General features: G+C 40.2%; 1 protein-coding gene across 9 annotated transcripts in view; it reads right to left on the reverse strand.

Annotated features, from left to right (window-relative positions):
- Nucleotides 1-18,961, reverse strand: part of robo2 (roundabout, axon guidance receptor, homolog 2 (Drosophila)) — a 608,847-nt gene that overhangs the window by 103,539 nt on the left and 486,347 nt on the right. For all 9 annotated transcript variants that reach the window (XM_037546536.1, XM_037546541.1, XM_037546543.1 and 6 more), the window contains 3 exons: nucleotides 3,786-3,943; nucleotides 3,300-3,420; nucleotides 2,466-2,604 (listed from right to left, as the gene is read on the reverse strand). In XM_037546536.1, coding sequence (XP_037402433.1) covers nucleotides 2,466-2,604; nucleotides 3,300-3,420; nucleotides 3,786-3,943 — 418 coding nt within the window. The remainder of the gene's footprint in view (nucleotides 1-2,465; nucleotides 2,605-3,299; nucleotides 3,421-3,785; nucleotides 3,944-18,961) is intronic.

An 18,961-nucleotide genomic window follows, 5' to 3' on the forward strand; every position in this document is an offset into this window, starting at 1 on the left:
CTGGTAGTCAGTCCAAGTCCAACAACCACAGATATGAGTCAGAGCTTATCTACTGTGTGTTTTGAGTCAGAAGCAAACACCCTGTGGGCAGTGCCCTAAAAACTCACACAGCTTTCACTGCTCTGGTCAGTGAGGAGAGGCTCAACATAACATATTGTCCTTCTTTAACCTTCAGAAGTCATTTGCACTAACAAAAGCATGTTCCAGTTTTACAGTCCTGTGGCTCTTGTGTATCTTATAACAATATGTGAAGCTGTTTATCTGGGTGTTTTTATTTGTTCAAAAAACCCAAACATCAGAATAAATACAAAAACAGCGTGTTGTGGTTGTGTGTGCTAAACCATTTCCGAAGCTCTCATTGAGGCAGTTCAGTATTTACAGTTACCACCCGATACTTGGTTTATCTAATCAATACTTTGTTACATTAAATCAGGTGCTGCTGATGGAGTTTAACAAATCCATGCAATGGCTGGTGTACAATGAGAAGTCAGTAACCAAATCCATGTTCTTCTAACTGCACTTGTATAACCAAGACGTTAACCACATCAAACCGAACTGACAACTCATTCTGAGAATTTGGTGATGGCAGTTAACTCGTTTAAATTTTCCTCCAGAGGAGTTATGAGTGAAATGTATCACTGTGTAGAAGCTGAGCTTTCTGTGTGCTTCCATGTTTCTATGTATTACAGCATAAAAGAAGCATCCACTATTCAGATCAGTAAGACCTTAAACTGTTCTGTTTAATCAGAGTAACTATGAAAAGTGACTGATGTGCTGCAATTCATGCCTTTTCCTGTTCATAAAAGTAGTTTGTGAGACAAAAAAAAAGTTGACAAACTTTTGCCAGATCATGCTTTTCACAAAGGAGAAGAACAGATTAAACAGAAGACATTGCCACATTTTTGTTGCACACTTAATAAAAAAAATAAAAAAATTTTCCTACTGTGTTTATGTTTACATTTTTACTTTTCATCATAAACTGAGCATGGCTACTGTCCTTTATATTGTGTAAATATTTTGTAATATTGGACCAATATAAATGCTCCAAAACTGCTCCAAAATAAAAACTCTTTATATTAAATTACACTGAAGTAAAGAATGTTTTTCATCCTCTCCTGAAAAGTTACTATCTGGGAGACGTGTTTTTTTTTTCTTGACAGCGACAATATATTCTAATATATTCTAATGTTTTATAATGTTTTTACAGGCCATTACTTTTCTCTCATAACTCATTGAGACAAGCAGGGAAATTCAAGAATTTTGTCAAAGAGATCGATTGTAAATGTTCAACCCATATCATATGTGTTTATAAATAAGAGTTATTTTTATTGTAATTTTCATTTGATTACGTACGTATTGTTATAGGTAGTTACATTTTGCAGCGTTCACGGCAGTATTTTACATCAAAACAAATGGCGCTTGTTGATATAGTGTGTAAAGTCATTGTAAATGTAATTTATTACGTAACAAACTACATAATTATACTGTTACTACTGTACAATGTAGTAAATTGACAAATTTACATTTATAAGGGTTAATAAATGTACAAGTAAAGATACAGACAAACTACTTTGTGCTGTCACACATAAACCTTTCATTTGCTTTTTCCTGGTGTCCTGATCATGTGAAAACTTTATGAAGGTGTCCCTAGGCTGGCCTGACTGATCCTGTAGAAGAGAAAGGTTTTGGAGGATGAGATTAGTCTAAAGGCATTCTTCATCTCTGGCCCTCTGTAATGTTAAGTCCAAGTTTCAATGAAGAAGCCTCAGGGCACAGGAAATGCCTGACTCCTCTTAGCCCACGCCAGAAGCTCACCTGTGCAGCTCCACCTGTGGCTCTATACAGCTCTGTGTGTATAGATATGCTTAAGCTCATTGTCCCAGCCTTAGGGACCCAGCTCAGAGCAAAGACATCATAGAGAACGGAGCTCAGAGCTCAGACAGAATGAGCAGATGATGCCACAAACCCATCAACTACAAGGGTCTGCACTGTCACAAGTAAATAACTTACATATTCACATCATAGTCACTACATAAGTGATAGTAGTTAACAGTGGCGTAAAAATCTCTGACCTCACAATGATTTCAAATTATTCAATTTGCCTCAATTCAGTTCTTTCAGTGTGCTACCATGTATTTATTACTGCATGCAATAATACTTTTTTTTTCTTTTCAAATGAGCATATGAGCTCATTCAGAGTGCTATTCAGATCAGTAAGACATTATTTATTCATTCCATCCAAGCAACTATAAATCATGACTGTTGTGTGACCTATTCATGTCTTTTCTTGTTCCTAAGGGTAGCATAAAAGCATTTTGTGAGACAATGTGACTCAATTGGAATTGATTCAGTTCTTCAGGCAATGGTTCACAAAATCCCAAATTTCACCATTTCATCTGATTCGATTTTGATGGGATTCAAAATGTGGCAAGCAAAATGACCACTGTTATCTTCTGGTCTCTCACCTTCCGCGGGGGACATCCACGTCATCTTTTCTCCAACGAACAGATGGCTGAGGATCTCCCTGCACCTGACAACGAAACTCCACCGCTTCTTCCTCCAAGACCACCTGGTTTATGGGCCTCCGCAGGAATGTGGGACGTTCTGAAGAAATGGAAAAAATCTTAATGTAGGGTTAAATGTCACTCATTTACCATGACTCAGTAGCGTATCATACATTCAGAGCAACATAATGCAATGAGTGGTACTGTTTGCTGAGGATAAGTCTGAGCAGGCCCTGCTTGATTTGCCGTGAGTAAAGAGGTAAAGAACGGGTTTCAGATATGATACCTATGACACATATGGTTTCTAAGTGAGAAAGAAATGTGTGACTGTTTAGCAGGAACTCATTACTGCTGGTAAAGTACTTGAGAGGTTTACACATTGAATCATCACTCTAAACATTAAATTCATGAATTTGAAATGAGCACACATTTTAACCCTTTAGACTGCTAGAGTCTGTCAACCAATGCTTCCCACTCAAACACATAAGTCAGGTACTGGTTTCATGGTAGTTACAGAATATTTTCTAGTAGTTACTGAAATATATGTGTTAAAATTAATAACTGTGAAATGAGCTTGAAGTTACATGTTGCTTTTGAAAGCTTTAAACAAGACCAATACACTTCAGGACTTCAATCAATAAAGCTAAAACAACATCCATTAAGCTCATTCATTCAAAGTGATGCTCTGAATTTACTTGATTCCGATGTGTACATAATTTCTACACTGATAAAATATTCATGATACACATGCATATACTTTTATATGCAGAATATAAAACATTCATCTGTCCTTACCAAAAACAGTGACCTGGGCAGTCTCACTATCCCTTTCTCCCACCATGTTGGTGCCCACACAAACATACATGCCAGCGTCACTCTTCCTCGTGGTTGAAATCATCAGTTTGCCCCCTCGAATCTGCAATGAAACACAGATAATAATAATAGACTTATTATCATTCAATGTTAGGACTGACTTCTAACTAAACTACATGTATGTTTCCTCTTGAATGTAATAAAATCAGAGAAAAATGGATCAGCATGTGGACCTGGAGTCTGCTGTATATCGTGTTTTCTATCACTATATAAAAGAAGCACTGTGCTGCCTTTGAAATCACAATTATTAAAGGTGAAAAGCAGATTAAACAGCAGAACGTTTCCTTCATGCCTCTGTTTTAAAGGATTAGAAGAATCTGATCACTTCCATGCCTGCAGACATTGAGAGTTACAGTACTGAAAGACTGCAGCGGTGGCCCAGAAAGGTCTGCAGGTGCCAGCATGTACCTTGATCCTGTCGTCCTTCTCATCGATCCGCACTTTGTCCTTTTTCCAGTAGATGGTGGGCTCCGGATGGCCGCGAGGGGGAACACACTCCAAAATGGCCGGCTCCCCTGCTGCAACCACCACATCTGTAGGATTTTGTCGGAAATCATCCCGTAGTACTGAGAGAGAGAGAGAAAGAAAAAAGAGGTTTGTTATTTGATGGTTAGCATTTTTTTTGTAGTTTTTGTTAAATACAACATATATATCACCACTGTCAGATCAAAACACTGTAGGTCAGTTTCTTCTTCTTTTTTTTTTCTTCCCAGGTTGACAGCATCAGCTGTCCTGCAAAAATGACAAATTGTCCAAAATTGAATTTTGGACCAATATTTTGCTCGTGATAAAGCTAATAGTGCACTGAATTAAACTGAACTGAGAGTGAGTGAGTGAGGGAGATTTCAATGACAATAAGCAAATTACTGAGAATCCTAAATGCCTTTCTATTCCAGGTTATAAATGGCAGGTGTCGTAGATGCTCATTTTGATATCATTTTAAAACAACATTAACAATACGTTTTGCCTTGTAAAACACCTCATGCTGCTCATTTCTATAAATCACATGTTAACTTCAGACATTTATGTGGCAAGTATGATGCCATTTGAAGTTTCTTTTGACTGGGCAAGCACAAGTAAAAGCTAATTGGACTTAATGGGCCTCCCTATGGAGACAGCAGTACAAACACAGAAAGAATGCCCTCAAGCTTACTGTCACTCATATGTGGGAGAGAGTGCACACACACATACACACACTATGTCAGTGGGTGGCTAAATCAGTTCACACTGCTCTCTAGTCACCCTTAGGTAAACTCTTTCATCTCACAAACTGGGTGTCCAATCAGAAAGAGTGAAGCAAAGAACCTAACACTCAAATGCAGGCAGGGGGTCACATCATCATCTATGATAAGCAAATAAAATGAATAAATCAACCAACCTGTGCCATTATAATAACCATGCCTCTGAGGCAACACTGCGGCTATTACAGGCTGACATGTTTATTTGTGTCATATGTAGCTGTGTAATTATAATAACAGATTTTCACACCTTTATCGCTGTCGTATCAAAACAGAGTATCTAGCACTTGTTTGTTTGTTTATTTATTTATTTTAACACCTTTTGAAAACACTGGCTGTCCTTTACACTGTGTAAACAATTCGTGGTAAATGGACTGAACAGAAATAGTTGTAACAAAAAAATATATACTTGTAATAAAATCTTATAGTAAAGATTAATTCTACCAATTATTCATTTTCTGCATAACAACCAATAACATGCAAATAAAATTACTCAAAGTGGTTTGATGTGAATGTGCCGCTCTAAAGAATCCTATCAAGTAAGAATCGTTGACAACAAGTGGTGATGGGAAACCAGACGTCTGATCGGTTTAAAGCCTCTACAAACTATCTCACATGAAGTTGTTGCACAAAATGGTTACAAACATGCTGTCTGATGTCTGAAACAGTGTTTCATAATAGCTTTGAGAGATGATTTTGGTTTAAAACATATTTAAAATACATTTATGGCGGTGAGGTGCATGCAGGCAAAACAGAACCCAATGGAAGCCTACATATAAAACTATATAACAAAAGAGAGAAGATGCTAAGGTTCACCTGTCTGAACAGCCCATACTGTTCATACACTTGTGCTGTGGACATCACAACCCCTGGTTCCCATCTGCACCACTGAGTCAGATCCCTACAATGCACCATTCCACCTCAAACCACTCTGAATGACTTTGTGTACATGTCAATAAAAGAATGAGGCAGATTTAAATGAACATACCCTAACTTACGTTAAAGTTAGGAAACTTTTCTCCTTCTTCTGTTTCCATTTCTGATAAATAAAGTCTTGTTATGGCAGAGAAAGCCTTCTATTTGTTACATTATAATAAGACCAAATATAGGTGTACAGCACGGTTTTTAAACTGAGTTGGCTGTGCAAAAAAAATCATTCAAGAAATAAAATAAAAACACATGATGCGTTCTGTGGAACACAAAAGTCCCTCTGTGAAATCTGTTTTTGCTCCGCATCCCACAAACGAAGAAATGTTTGAGTGCTAGAGCTGCTCCTCTACACACATACAAACACACGCGCGCCCTCGAACCGAGACATGAAAGCAGGATGGAGGGATGTGGGAGGGGTGTTAGATTAAGGGCTTGCAGGTTTCTAGCAGAAGTCCCATGTGGTTTGGAAGCGAGAGGAGACAGCAGTACCCGAATAACAGGTCCCAGTGCGGTGCCTCTCTGCCACCGTTTCTGGAGCTTCTCTCCAGTTTTATTTATCTGCACGGAGGAGACAGGGCTACGGGGCAGGGGAGCAGGTTACCCAATCTACCCCATCATCACACACTCAGGAACTAGGGGATGAGAGGTGGATGCACAAAGAGTTTGGGGGTGAAGAAAGTGGAATTTTAAGCGGCTACCATCAGCCTCGGCTTTGTGTTTAAAAAATATATATATAAAGAACTTGCTCTTCTGCTTTGGAGCAATACAGCAATGCTGACTCCAGGGACTTGAGCTTTGTCTTCCAAATTGGAACCCTGCAGTCTAAAAGCATTCACCCTGCTGGGGAATGTGCTTCATGCTGATGGCTGGGTTTAGCAACAGCACAACAGGCTAACATGGGTTGTTTCTTTTATTAGTGATGGATCCATTCTCAGTACGCACACAGATTCATACTAGCACTGAATATTGAGACATTACAATGAAACAGAAACAGAGATCAGACAGAGGACTGAATTTGTGAGTAAGGAAACATAGTTATTTGTGTGTGTCATTAAAATGATCCCTTACTGCATGATTTACAGACAGCTTTTATTAATTCCAATGGTAATAAGATAGATATTTAAACAATAAGTGCAAAGAGCTATTATACAGACGTATATTGTATTGTTGATAATGAACAAAATTAAACAAGATCTAAAAAGTCCTTGGATATACACTTGGACATCAGGTGGACAAGAGACATAATTGCATTTTCTTTCCAAAAATCCTCATTGCCCCCTGACTTCCCTCTACAGCTTCTCTCTCTCTCTCTCTTCATCTCAGGATCTCTCTCCATGCCTCCTTGCTGATGAATATTTATATATTTCTCCATCTCTCCCCCGCACGGCACTGAGAGCTGCATCTGTCTGAGGCTGGAGGCTAAAAAGGCCAAATCTTCTCTTGCTTCCATCTCTTCTTTTTCTCCTGCAGCGCTGTTGTTTATTTATTTATTTATTTATTTGGGCGGTGTTGGGGGGGCTGGTAAGCAGGCTAAATTAGCAGTTTTGCCCTTTCCTTGGCACCATCTCAGATTCTGAGCTGCGAGGTGGCGGAGCGAGTTGAGGCGTGTGTGGAGAAGCAGGGGATAGAAAGCTGAAACGAGGGATATGTGCCAAAGGAAGAAAAGACGACATATGCTACTCTGTGCTTAACTGTGTTTTTGCATATATATCCTCGCAAGCTGCGCCAAAGGCAATTAGAGCGTCTGCATTTGTTACAGCACGTTGCGCGATTCAGTTAGCTGAATAAAGGAGCTGGGAGCGATTCGGAGCTACATGCTGTTAGAATCCCTATCAGATTCACCCGCTGTCGCTGCAACACTTCAGCCGGCTCTGACAGAGAGCAACAGTTTTTCAACAGTTTCATAATGCCATGAAGGTCTATGAACGCTTTTAATGAGAGAAAAAAGTGTGAAATTGGTGAAAGGAAATCAACCGGTACACCAGCTGTTGGAGTGAGTGCTATGAGAACTTTACTCAGGATTATAAATCTGAAAAACATTAAAAAAAAAAAAAAATCCTCTTTTTCCCTTTCCAGACCATGAAGCCAACAGCGATCATCCACACAAGAGGCAGCAGAGGTCAAGAGTGGGGTCATTTTACTAAACATGCCTGCAGCCCTTTTGCACTTATACTGAATCTACCACACCGGTACACTGTGAGTGCATGGCAACATTCCAAGAGCCACAAGAGCATTTTCATTCTGAGCAAATTTCATGTTTTCTGATAAGCCTACCTAATACTAACATACAAAGGAGGGTGCCAGAATGGATCCTTTTGGAACACCAAGGGTGATATCATATTGCTTTGAACATATGAACATAAAACTATTTAGCAGACGGGTACGATTTGAACCAGAACGGTCAAGAGTGGGGTGTGAGGCAACCTAAAACTTTTGCCACCATAGAGGCAAAAAAACAGGGGTCCCAGAATGTACCCATGTGGAAAAACCCACAGAAAATTTGTAATACTTTCACGAGTTACTTCCCAGACCAACATAAAACTGTCAATCAGACAGATATTATTTGGAGTGGCAAGGGTTAAGACTGGGGTCACTTTACTAAACATGGATATGGCAGCTACACAAACATTTCAAACACTGACCCTTTTTAAACTCTTTTACACACACTCACACCCACAGAGTATCTCTGCTTTCCACTTACACATCCTCTCATCTTACGCTATTCAGAAGCTGATGCAATCTTGGCAATGCTAATGTATATCAGGGGACTGAAACAATACATAAAGCTGTCAATGGGAGAAAGTAAGTGAGATACTACTTCTTTTGTGAAGCTTATGGACAAACAGAAATATGATATTCACTAAAAATAGAAAATTGGTTTACTGAAGGGCAGAGTTTATTTGGCTACATGACACCTACATAAACTTTTCATAATAGCAAATAAAAAACTACATAAAAAATACAGACATTTATAATGGCTTATTCCAAACAAACACAATGCTGAGATGAAATGTAATTAAAATGGACAAAAGAAGCTTTTATGACAACCGACATATTTTGAAATAAGCCTTTAAAATGTAAAGTGTTTTTGCAATTCTCAAGACAAGCTTAGGTAGGTGTCATGTAGCCTTACAAATGCTGCCCTTGAGTAGAGCTACCAATGTGTAATAAGCTATGAAAGCTTACAATACAGTATGTATCTCTGTCCCTTAAGTATAATGCATCTAGAAAGATGTATGTTCCTGTGAAACTTACACTACTTTTTCTCTTCTTATGAAGCTTAAGGACAGACAGAAAGATATAATAATGCATGCTCCTATAGCAATTATACAAAAGTCTGTATCCCTATGGAAATTTTCTATGGTACACTCTACCGTTTTTCTCTAATCCCCAATCTTCTGCATGTATAGAAAACAGAAAACTTGCTTGCTCATGTATGTATATAAGAAGTCAAATGGAAAATGCTGCTTGTGGTATGTGTTTTGAAGCAATGTGTTTTTTGGATCTTCTCTAGCAAATGAAACAAACTGAAATGACTGCCTTTGGTAATTAACCAAATCGACTGCCAGTGGTGCAACCGTCTAAGCGTTGGCCTCATCAAGAGGTCACGAGCTCGAGCTCTAGTGATGCTATAGCCATCTGTAGCTAGGAGTCCAAGAGAGCACAATTGGCCTTGCTCTCTCTGGTTGGGTACGACAGCCCCTCCTTCTCCCCCATCACTCAACATGATGATAGTCAGTGCAGGCGTCTGTTAGTTGATCTGGCGGTTGGCGCTTTCCTCTAAGCGCGTTCAGCTGTCCAATGATGTTGCGTGAGTGGCAGTTCAAAAAGAAGCAGTGGCTGGTTTCACAGGTCTTGGAGGAAGGTGTTAGCCTTCACCCTCATGGCGTTGATAGCATCTTATGACTGGGGGAGTCCTAACTAGCAGGTGGAATTGGAAAAAAATTAATTGGGCCTAAATTGGGAGAAAATTGGGTAAAAATCCAAAAAAATGTTGAAGCATTCCTTTAAGGACAGACAGAAAGATGTTTGTGTTCACATGGCTGTGATGTAGTATACATTTTCTCTGTGAGAGTGATTATTTTAATAGAATGTTCAAGAAAAGGAGGAATTGGAGGGGAAAGGTGAGCTTTCACAGAAGGTCAAATGGTCATAAAAGGGTGAACATGCTCAGCAACATTAATGTATGAGCCTCTGTATGCTTTTCACGTGTGAGTGACGACTACATCAAACAAATCGCAATGGTTTCTCTCTTTTAAACAAACATTCATTTCACACATCTCCTTTCAAAGGCCCTATATTGCCCAGCACTCTGTCGTTAGCTTAACAAGACCCCCGCTGGCCAGCCCAGTAATGACAGAGCATCCCACGCTGGGGCTCCAACTGGACCCCCAAAACCCAGAGAAGGAGCTGAGCCGCCACTCACAAAACAATCTAATTAACTCTTAATGAACCTGCCTATTCCCGCTGCCATCCCCAACATACACTTCCCAAATTCAATTTAGCCTAATCCCAGCTTTATGGTAATGTATAGCTCATTAAAATGTTAGTTAAAAACTCATTAAAATGCACTCAGAGACGTAATGGCTTCATTACTGCGATATTGCTGAAAACCAAAGAGATAGACGAGGGCAAACGATGAAGGAGAAGAAAGCAAGGAGTGGAGAGAGAAAGAGAGAGAAAGACAGCTTTCCAATGACTTAATTGTGAGTAGAATCTGCATAGATTTGCATAATAAACGCATGAGGCACAGCTAACTTTCGACGCAGCTCGGTAATTAAGCAGCCCTTACAATTAAAGATGCTTTTCTCCAAAATAAATTTGGGACCCATTTGTAGCTTTTTGTAAATGACTTACTTTATGAGTTACTGTGTCTGGTCACAATGGAAGTCTGTACCAGTCTTAATATACATGAATAGTTTATACACATGATTATTTCTGTAATTTATTATCAATTATTAGTCAATTAATGGACTAAGTAAATTGTATCTTTTGCTGTTTCATATCATTTTGTCAATTAAAGCATTGACATAATTTCAAGTTTTGTCCATGCATTAACTTCTTAAGCAACATCATGACAACTTATCGACTAATCAACAACCACTGCAGCCAATTATGAACTGTGCTACATTACATCTCTGAAAGATCACAGGTAGCTTTCCAGCTTCTGCAGTCTGTAAGGGCCATCCAACCACCGCTAATTCTTATTAAACTCGTTCCTCTGCTTTCCAACCCCATGGTGTGAAAGAACCAAAGCCTGTGGTAGATCCACACTCAGTCAGTCACTTCAAAAGCTGCTCCTACATTGGAGAGAACATTCCAGCTGCTGTTCCTGATCCTGCCTAATGAATGCCACTCCGGAGTTCTGAAGACCAGGCAGCCAAGCGAGAACCTGATCAAAAGCCTCCTCCACCACCAACATCTCTGCTTTTATTAACGCCTTCACAACCAGACAGGGTTTTGAAAGATAGAAGGAGACGGAGAATGGGGGAGCACAAGTTGGCTGATCATAGAGGATATTTTCCTTTCTTTCTGCAGAGCTGTGAGAAAGGTGAACCTGCAGGATGCTCTCTTTTTCCTCTGTCTCTCTCTTTCCTTTTAGGGCGTCAATCTGCAATGTGTGTATCAAGATATTGAATGTCATACAGGCTCTTAAGGAAAGATTTTGGAAAGTAGTGGAGGGTCTGGGCATTTAGCAGAATATAAGTGTGTTTTTTATTTTATTTTATTTTTTTATTTGTTTGTTTGTTTTTTTATATATATAGAAGGCAAATTTAGCCATTGCAGGCTTTTGGACAGAGTGGTTAATCTGCTTTGGAGATGTCTCATTCTCCACACCGTTAGTTGCTCAGAACTTTAGCAAAACACAGAAAGTCAATATCTGACAAAACACAGACTTTCACAGTGTAAAAAAGCATTTCCCAAACCCTGAAAACCACCAACACACGGCCTCTCTCCCTCTCTCTCTCGCGCTCATTAGCTATTTTTTCACACCTCCAGCTAAGAGAAGTACAGATAGACACTAGATAGATAGATAGATAGATAGATAGATAGATAGATAGATAGATAGATAGACAGATAGACAGATAGACAGATACATACATACAGTGGGGAAAAAAAGTATTTAGTCAGTCACCAATTGTACAATTTCTCCCACTTAAAAAGATGAGAGAGGCCTGTAATTGACATCATAGGTGGACCTCAACTATGAGAGACAAAATAAGGAAAAAAAATTCAGAAAATCACATTGTCTGATTTTTAAAGAACTTATTTGCAAATAATGGTGGAAAATAAGTATTTGGTCACCTACAAACAAGCAAGGTTTCTGGCTGTCACAGACCTGTAACTTCTTCTTTAAGAGGCTCCTCTGTCCTCCAGTCATTACCTGTATTAATGGCACCTGTTTGACCTCGTTATCTGTATAAGACACCTGCCCACAACCTCAAACAGTCACACTCCAAACTCCACTATGGTGAGGACCAAAGAGCTGTAGAAGGACACCAGAAACAAGATTGTAGACCTGCACCAGGCTGTGAAGACTGAATCTGCAATAGGCAAGCAGCTTGGTGTGAAGAAATCTACTGTGGGAGCCATAATCAGAAAATGGAAGACCTACAAGACCACTGCTAATTTCCCTCAATCAGGGGCTCCACGCAAGATCTCAGCCCGTGGGGTCAAAATGATCACAAGAATGGTGAGCAGAAATCCCAGAACCACACAGGGGGACCTAGTGAATGACCTGCAGAGAGCTGGGACCAACGTTACAAAGGCTACTGTCAGTAACACACTACGCCACCAGGGACTCAGATCTTGCAGTGCCAGACGTGTCCCCCTGCTTAAGCCAGTACATATCCGGGCGCGTCTGAAGTTTGCTAGAGAGCATTTGGATGTTCCGGAAGAGTGTTGGGAGAATGTCAAATGGTCAGATGAAACCAAAGTAGAACTGTTTGGTACAAACACAACTCGTCGTGTTTGGAGGAGAGTGAATGCTGAGTTGCATCCAAAGAACACCATACCAACTGTGAAGCATGGGGGTGGCAACATCATGCTTTGGGGCTGTTTCTCTGCAAAGGGACCAGGACGACTGGTCCGTGTACATGAAAGAATGAATGGGGCCATGTATTGTGAGATTTTGAGTGCAAACCTCCTTCCATCAGCAAGGGCATTGAAGATGAAACGTGGCTGGGTCTTTCAGCATGACAATGATCCCAAGCACACTGCCAGGGCAACAAAGGAGTGGCTTCGTAAGAAGCATTTCAAGGTCCTGGAGTGGCCTAGCCAGTCTCCAGATCTCAACCCCATAGAAAACCTTTGGAGGGAGTTGAAAGTCTGTGTTGCCCGCCGACAGCCCCAAAACATCACTGCTCTAGAGGAGATCTGCATGGAGGAATGGGCCAACATACCAGCAACGGTGTGTGCCAACCTTGTAAAGACTTACAGAAAACGTTTGACCTCTGTCATTGACAACAAAGAATATATAACAAAGTATTGAGATGAACTTTTGTTATTGACCAAATACTTATTTTCCACCATTATTTGCAAATAAATTCTTTAAAAATCAGACAATGTGATTTTCTGAATTTTTTTTCCTTATTTTGTCTCTCATAGTTGAGGTCCACCTATGATGTCAATTACAGGCCTCTCTCATCTTTTTAAGTGGGAGAACTTGCACAATTGGTGACTGACTAAATACTTTTTTTCCCCCACTGTAGATAGAGATAGGGTTAGAGACAGAATAACAGATGGACAGACAAATGGATGGGCAGACGGATTGACAGATAGGACAGATTGACTGATGGACGGAGAGAAATGTATGTATAAGATGGATGACCAGACAGACAGATATATGCTCACTTTCTCTCTCACACAGACAGACACACAGTAACAGGAGATAAACTAAATCAGCTTTTGTGCAAATTTTATAAATGATGTGCTCATCCATCCTTAAAGCTCACACTTCAGCTTGGCTTAAGCTCCAACTGTCCATATATATATATATAGGTAATAGCAGTATATATTTACTGTTCTCTGAAAATAACTCAACACACAGCCATTAATATCTAAATAGCTGGCAACACCAGTGAGTACACCTCACAGTGAACACACCCAAATTGTGCTCAACGTGTCAATATTTTGTGTGACCTCCATTATTATCTACCACTGTCTTAACCCTCGTGGGCATGGAAATCACCAGAGCTGCCCAGGATGCCCCACAGGTGCTCAATTGGGTTTAGGTCTGGAGACATACTTGGCCAGTCCATCACCTTTACCTTCAGCAATGCTTTGTCATCTTGGAGGTGTGTTTGGAAAACTGCCATGTGGTGCAGTTTCTGAAGGGAGAGGATCATGCTCTGCTTCAGAATGTCAAAGTACATGTTGGAATTCATGTTTCCCTCAATGAACCGCAGCTCCCCAGCAGTCATGCAGCTCCACACCACGATGCTACCACCACCATGCTTCACTGTAGGCAAGAGACAGTTGTCTTGGTACTCCTCACCAGGGCACTACCACACATGCTGGACACCATCTGAGCCAAACAAGTTTATCTCGTCAAGTTTAGTCTCGTCAGACCACAGGACATGATTCCAGTAGTCCATGTTCTTGGACTGCTTGTTTTCAGCAAACTGTTCTGGGCTTTCTTGTGCATCAGCTTCAGAAGAGGCTTCCTTCTGGGACGATATATATATATATATATATATATATATATATATATATATACACACAGGGTGGGCCATTTATATGGATACACTTATATGATACACAAATAAAATTGGAATGGTTGGTGATATTAACTTCCTGTTTGTGGCACATTAGTATATGGGAGGGGGGAAACTTTTCAAGATGAGTGGTGACCATGGTGGCCATTTTGGATCCAACTTTAGTTTTTTCAATGGGAAGAGGGTCGTGTGACACATAAAACAAGAAAAACAATGGCATGCTTGGTTTTTACTTAACTTTATTCTTTCATGAGTTATTTACAAGTTTCTGACCACTTATAAAATGTGTTCAAAGTGCTGCCCATTGTGTTGGATTGTCAATGCAACCCTCTTCTCCCACTCTTCACACACTGATAGCAACACCGCAGAAGAAATGCTAGCACAGGCTTCCAGATCGGGAGACCTTGGGGGCCATTCAACTGGCCCACAATGACCAATCCACTTTCCAGGAAACTGTTCATCTAGGAATGCTCGGACCTGACACCCATAATGTGGTGGTGCACCATCTTGCTGGAAAAACTCAGGGAACATGCCAGCTTCCAAAGTGGAAACTTGTAAATAACTCATGAAAGAATAAAGTTACATTAAAACCAAGCATGCCATTGTTTTTCTTGTGAAATTCTCAATAGATTTGATGTGTCACACGACCCTCTTCCCATTGAAAAAACTAAAGTTGGATCCAAAATGGCCGACCTCAAAATGGCATATATAAAATATATATATATGTAGTCCTATGTAGTCTCCACACAGTAATTGGCCTCGACTTGGAAACCAACAGAAACTTTGTTGACTTGCAAGTGTGTGTGTTTTTACAGTCTCTACAGTCACGTGGTTTTCTGATCTTTTAATTAGTTAAGAGAAATTCTTTCCTATGGCAACCAATCATACACTACAGATTCAGCAGATACGGCTAAAAAAAACTTTTGTTTTACTGTAACATTTTAGGAGCTGGCCACCATCAAATGCAGGCATCTAGTTCCACTGCTGTGCATTTGTAGAGGACTTCACTGAAAGCCAAGCTCAGAGTGGCTCTGTGGATCCCTGTTTGCTGGCAATCTGATGCTTTGCTATTCCTGACCTGCATTTCTAATCTCTGCCTGAGACCGGTGACATTGAGAGAGTGACCTCAAGAAGGTACAGTAAGACGAGCCCCACTATGCAGCTCTGCCAGAGGGACTACAGCTGAAGCAATGTTCAATAGCATTTACACACCACAGGCACAATTAAGGACACCATCATGCCTGACATTTTAATGATGCATGCTACATACATGTATCACAGTATTTTGTGGACAAGTTGGAACTTAAAAAATGCAGTGCTGCCATGTTTTTAAAAAGGAAGATATATAAAACAAAGACTTTTTGCAATTCAGAATTCCTGAAAATAAACTACTGATGAAACAAGAGGAAAAGGCGAAAAGACAATGTGGCAAGAATATCATAATTATTCAACGCTCAATACAATAGGACAATTTATTCAGACATACTCAAAACAAGTAAAAATGTCTAGAAATAAGACAAATAATCTAGTGTTAGAGTGAGAATGACAACAGACTAGACTTCAGATCATTACACTTGCCAAGACATCATTTTTGCAGTGCAATCAGCTGCTTCTTATTATGCAGTTCACAAAGTTTACAAGGTTTGATGGATGATGTATGCAGTTGTGCAGTATTCTGGAAGAGATGATGGATATATATTCAGAGTATTTTATGCTCAGAAAAGCCGATTATGCCATAATTTATCACAATAATAACAGCATAACGTTGTATTGCCCAGACCTACACACAGTCTGGATTTAATGCTATGATAGTGCTAAGTGAATTAGATCATGGCGTGTGAAAATGTGTCTCATCTTGATGGCACCTCATTTTTAATTAAACTCTCTGTTGGAGATGGTGCATTAATCAACGCCTTTACAGCGTAAGGTGTGCTGGCACGTATGAGGCAAACCGCAACACTGACCATTAGACACGTGAGTTGAATGGGAGTTCATGTGTGAAACTGCATGTGTGTTTAATAATGTCCAGTCCTGTATACAGAACAAAACTGATGCAAACTCAGCAGTGTACAGATGTGCTGAGGGACAGATGATGGGTGATCAGGGCACTGACCATTTCCTCCTCACACACTGCAGTCCTGTGGAGGGTTTAATGGCTAAGAGTGCGAGTCTGTGTGGGACAATTGTAGAGGAGTTCAGTTCCAGTCTTTTCTACCAGAGTAAGAGCTGCAGCGGCTTTAATGGTGCCAGACAATCGTCTACTGCTCAATCGATACCACTACAGGACAGGAGCACATGATACCTAAAGCTCCATCCATACCAGTCTCTATCTCTTCTCTATCTCTCTGTTTCTTCTCTTTTTCTCTCCACTCTCACTCTCTGTCTCTTGATCCCTCTCACTATGTCTCTCTCTCTCTCTCTGTCCCTCTCTTCTTTCTCATCTCACTTTCTTTTTCTCTCTGTCCCTCTCTTTTCTCTCTATCACTTGACTTCTTCTCTTTCCTTTCTCACTGTCTTTGTCTCTCTCTCTCTCTGTTTCTCTCAAACTCTGTACCTCTGTTTTCTCTTTCTCTCTATTTCTTCTCTTTCCTGTCTCATTCTGTCTTTGTCTCTTTCTCTCTCTGACCCTCTTTTCCCTCTCACTTTGTCTGTGTCTCTTGAACTCTCTCTCTCTTTCTCCCCTTTCCTCTTTCAATCTGTCTTTGTCTCTTTTTTCTCTTGAACTCTCTCTGTCTCTCTATCCCTTTTTTCTCTGACTCTCTTTCCCCATCTCCCTATTTCTCTTCATATCTCTCCGTCCTCTTTCATTCTCTCTCACCTGCTCTCTTGGTTTTTGTACTGTTCTCTCGCTCTTCTTGAGCTCTGTCTCCTCATCTTCTCTATCTCACCAACATCTATATATCTATCTATCTATCTGCCCTCTCTCTCTATTTCCCCTTTTTTTCTGTCCTCTCGCTCTCTCTAACTGTCCTTCTCTTTCAAGTCAAGTCAGGTCAAGTCAAGTGGCTTTTATTGTCATTCCATCTATGTAAAAGTACAGAGTGGAGTGAAATTCTGTTCCTCCAGAAACAACACAGTGCAACAAGGAATAAAAAGTACAAAGTGCAAATGTGCAAGACAATAATAATAATATATGATAATATATAATAATATATGATAAATTAAACAGACATTAAACACAGTAAACGGACAGGGCAGTGCAGCACCGACACAACACACATTTTTGGACACATCTCCCTCTCATTAACTCTCCTCTCTTACTCACTCCCTCTGTCTTTGTCTCTCTTACTTTGTCCTCTGTCTCCTGCTCTCTCTGCTCAATCTGTCTCCTTCTCATCTTCTCTATCTCTTTGATCTATCCCTAGTTTTTGCCTTCTGTCTCACATCCCTCTCCCTCTCTTCATCTCTTTTTCATTTCTTTCTCCCTCCATCTCTCTTCTCTTTTCCTTCTCTCTCTGAGAGTTTACAAACGCTTGGTGTTTGTGGTTCTGAATATTTCATAATTCTACAACAAATCTTTATTTTGATTACAGAGCCAGAATAAGGAAATCACTGTGAAAGCTAAGGAGAGTAATATGACTGGATAAAATAAGGCTGACAAAAACAAGTAATGTAAAACTCCAGCCAGCAGCCCTCCAATACAAGACCATTACAGCACTGTAAATACCACAGCCACACCAGAGCATCTGCTATCAGTGTGAATATACGTGTGAAAAAGCAAGAGAGGAACCAGTGAGGGAGAGAGGAGGGAGAGGAAGGATGGAGTGGGAGGAGGGACAGAGGGAGGGAGAGCTGAAGGGTCTGGTGGTGTTAAATGTGCGTCAGCTCTCAGCGTTCATGCAGACATTAAAAATGATTTATTGATGGTTTTATGGATCTTAACGGCTGAGGAAGAGCAAAAATTAAACTGGATACGCAGATGACCTTTACAGCCGTCTGCAGCATGCAGAGAGGGAGGGAGGGAAAAAGAGAGAGGGAAAGAGAGAGATGAAAGAGTGAGTAGGAAAAGGAAATGTGATATGTGAATATTGCATGCATTAATACAATATTCCTATGTTTCTCTCTTGCTTGCTCGCTCGCTCTCTCTGTCTCTCTCTCTCTTTTTCCATCTTACTTTCTCTACTCCGTCTTTGAATGAGTATTTCTAAAGGCACGTACACATGTGGACACTCTGAGCCAAAAGGGTTCTATCTGGTACCACAGAAAAGTTGATCTGACTTGTAACAATACTGGAACCCTTTCTGGTGTTATAAAAGTATCATATGTAACAGAGAAGATTCGTTTAACTATGCAAGGAACCACTTAAAACTTTCAAATGATCCTCTGAGTTGTCACGGTTCTACTGTATTTGTAAACAGTACTAAAGAACTCCTGTTTGAATCTGCACCTATGCAGCTATGCAATCTACATAAATGCACTGGCATCTTTTAATAAAAGCAGTAGCTGTCTGTTCCAACTCTTCTAATGCCAGAGGTACTGGACTGTGCTCCTGCTTCTGCAACAAAAGAGCTGATTGTATGCTTTAAACAAACACAAACAGTGTGTTTTCAAGAGTTTAGATGTCAACAGTCCTGTGGTTAGAGGTGTGAAATAACACCTGATATCACTACTCTCCCCTGTGGCTAACAACCTACTCACATTTCCCCTTATAGTATCACTGAAACTATGCACTGTATGGTTAAGGTCTCAAAATGCTTTT

Source organism: Pygocentrus nattereri, chromosome 17, assembly GCF_015220715.1.
Source record: "Pygocentrus nattereri isolate fPygNat1 chromosome 17, fPygNat1.pri, whole genome shotgun sequence".
Lineage (NCBI taxonomy): Eukaryota > Metazoa > Chordata > Actinopteri > Characiformes > Serrasalmidae > Pygocentrus > Pygocentrus nattereri.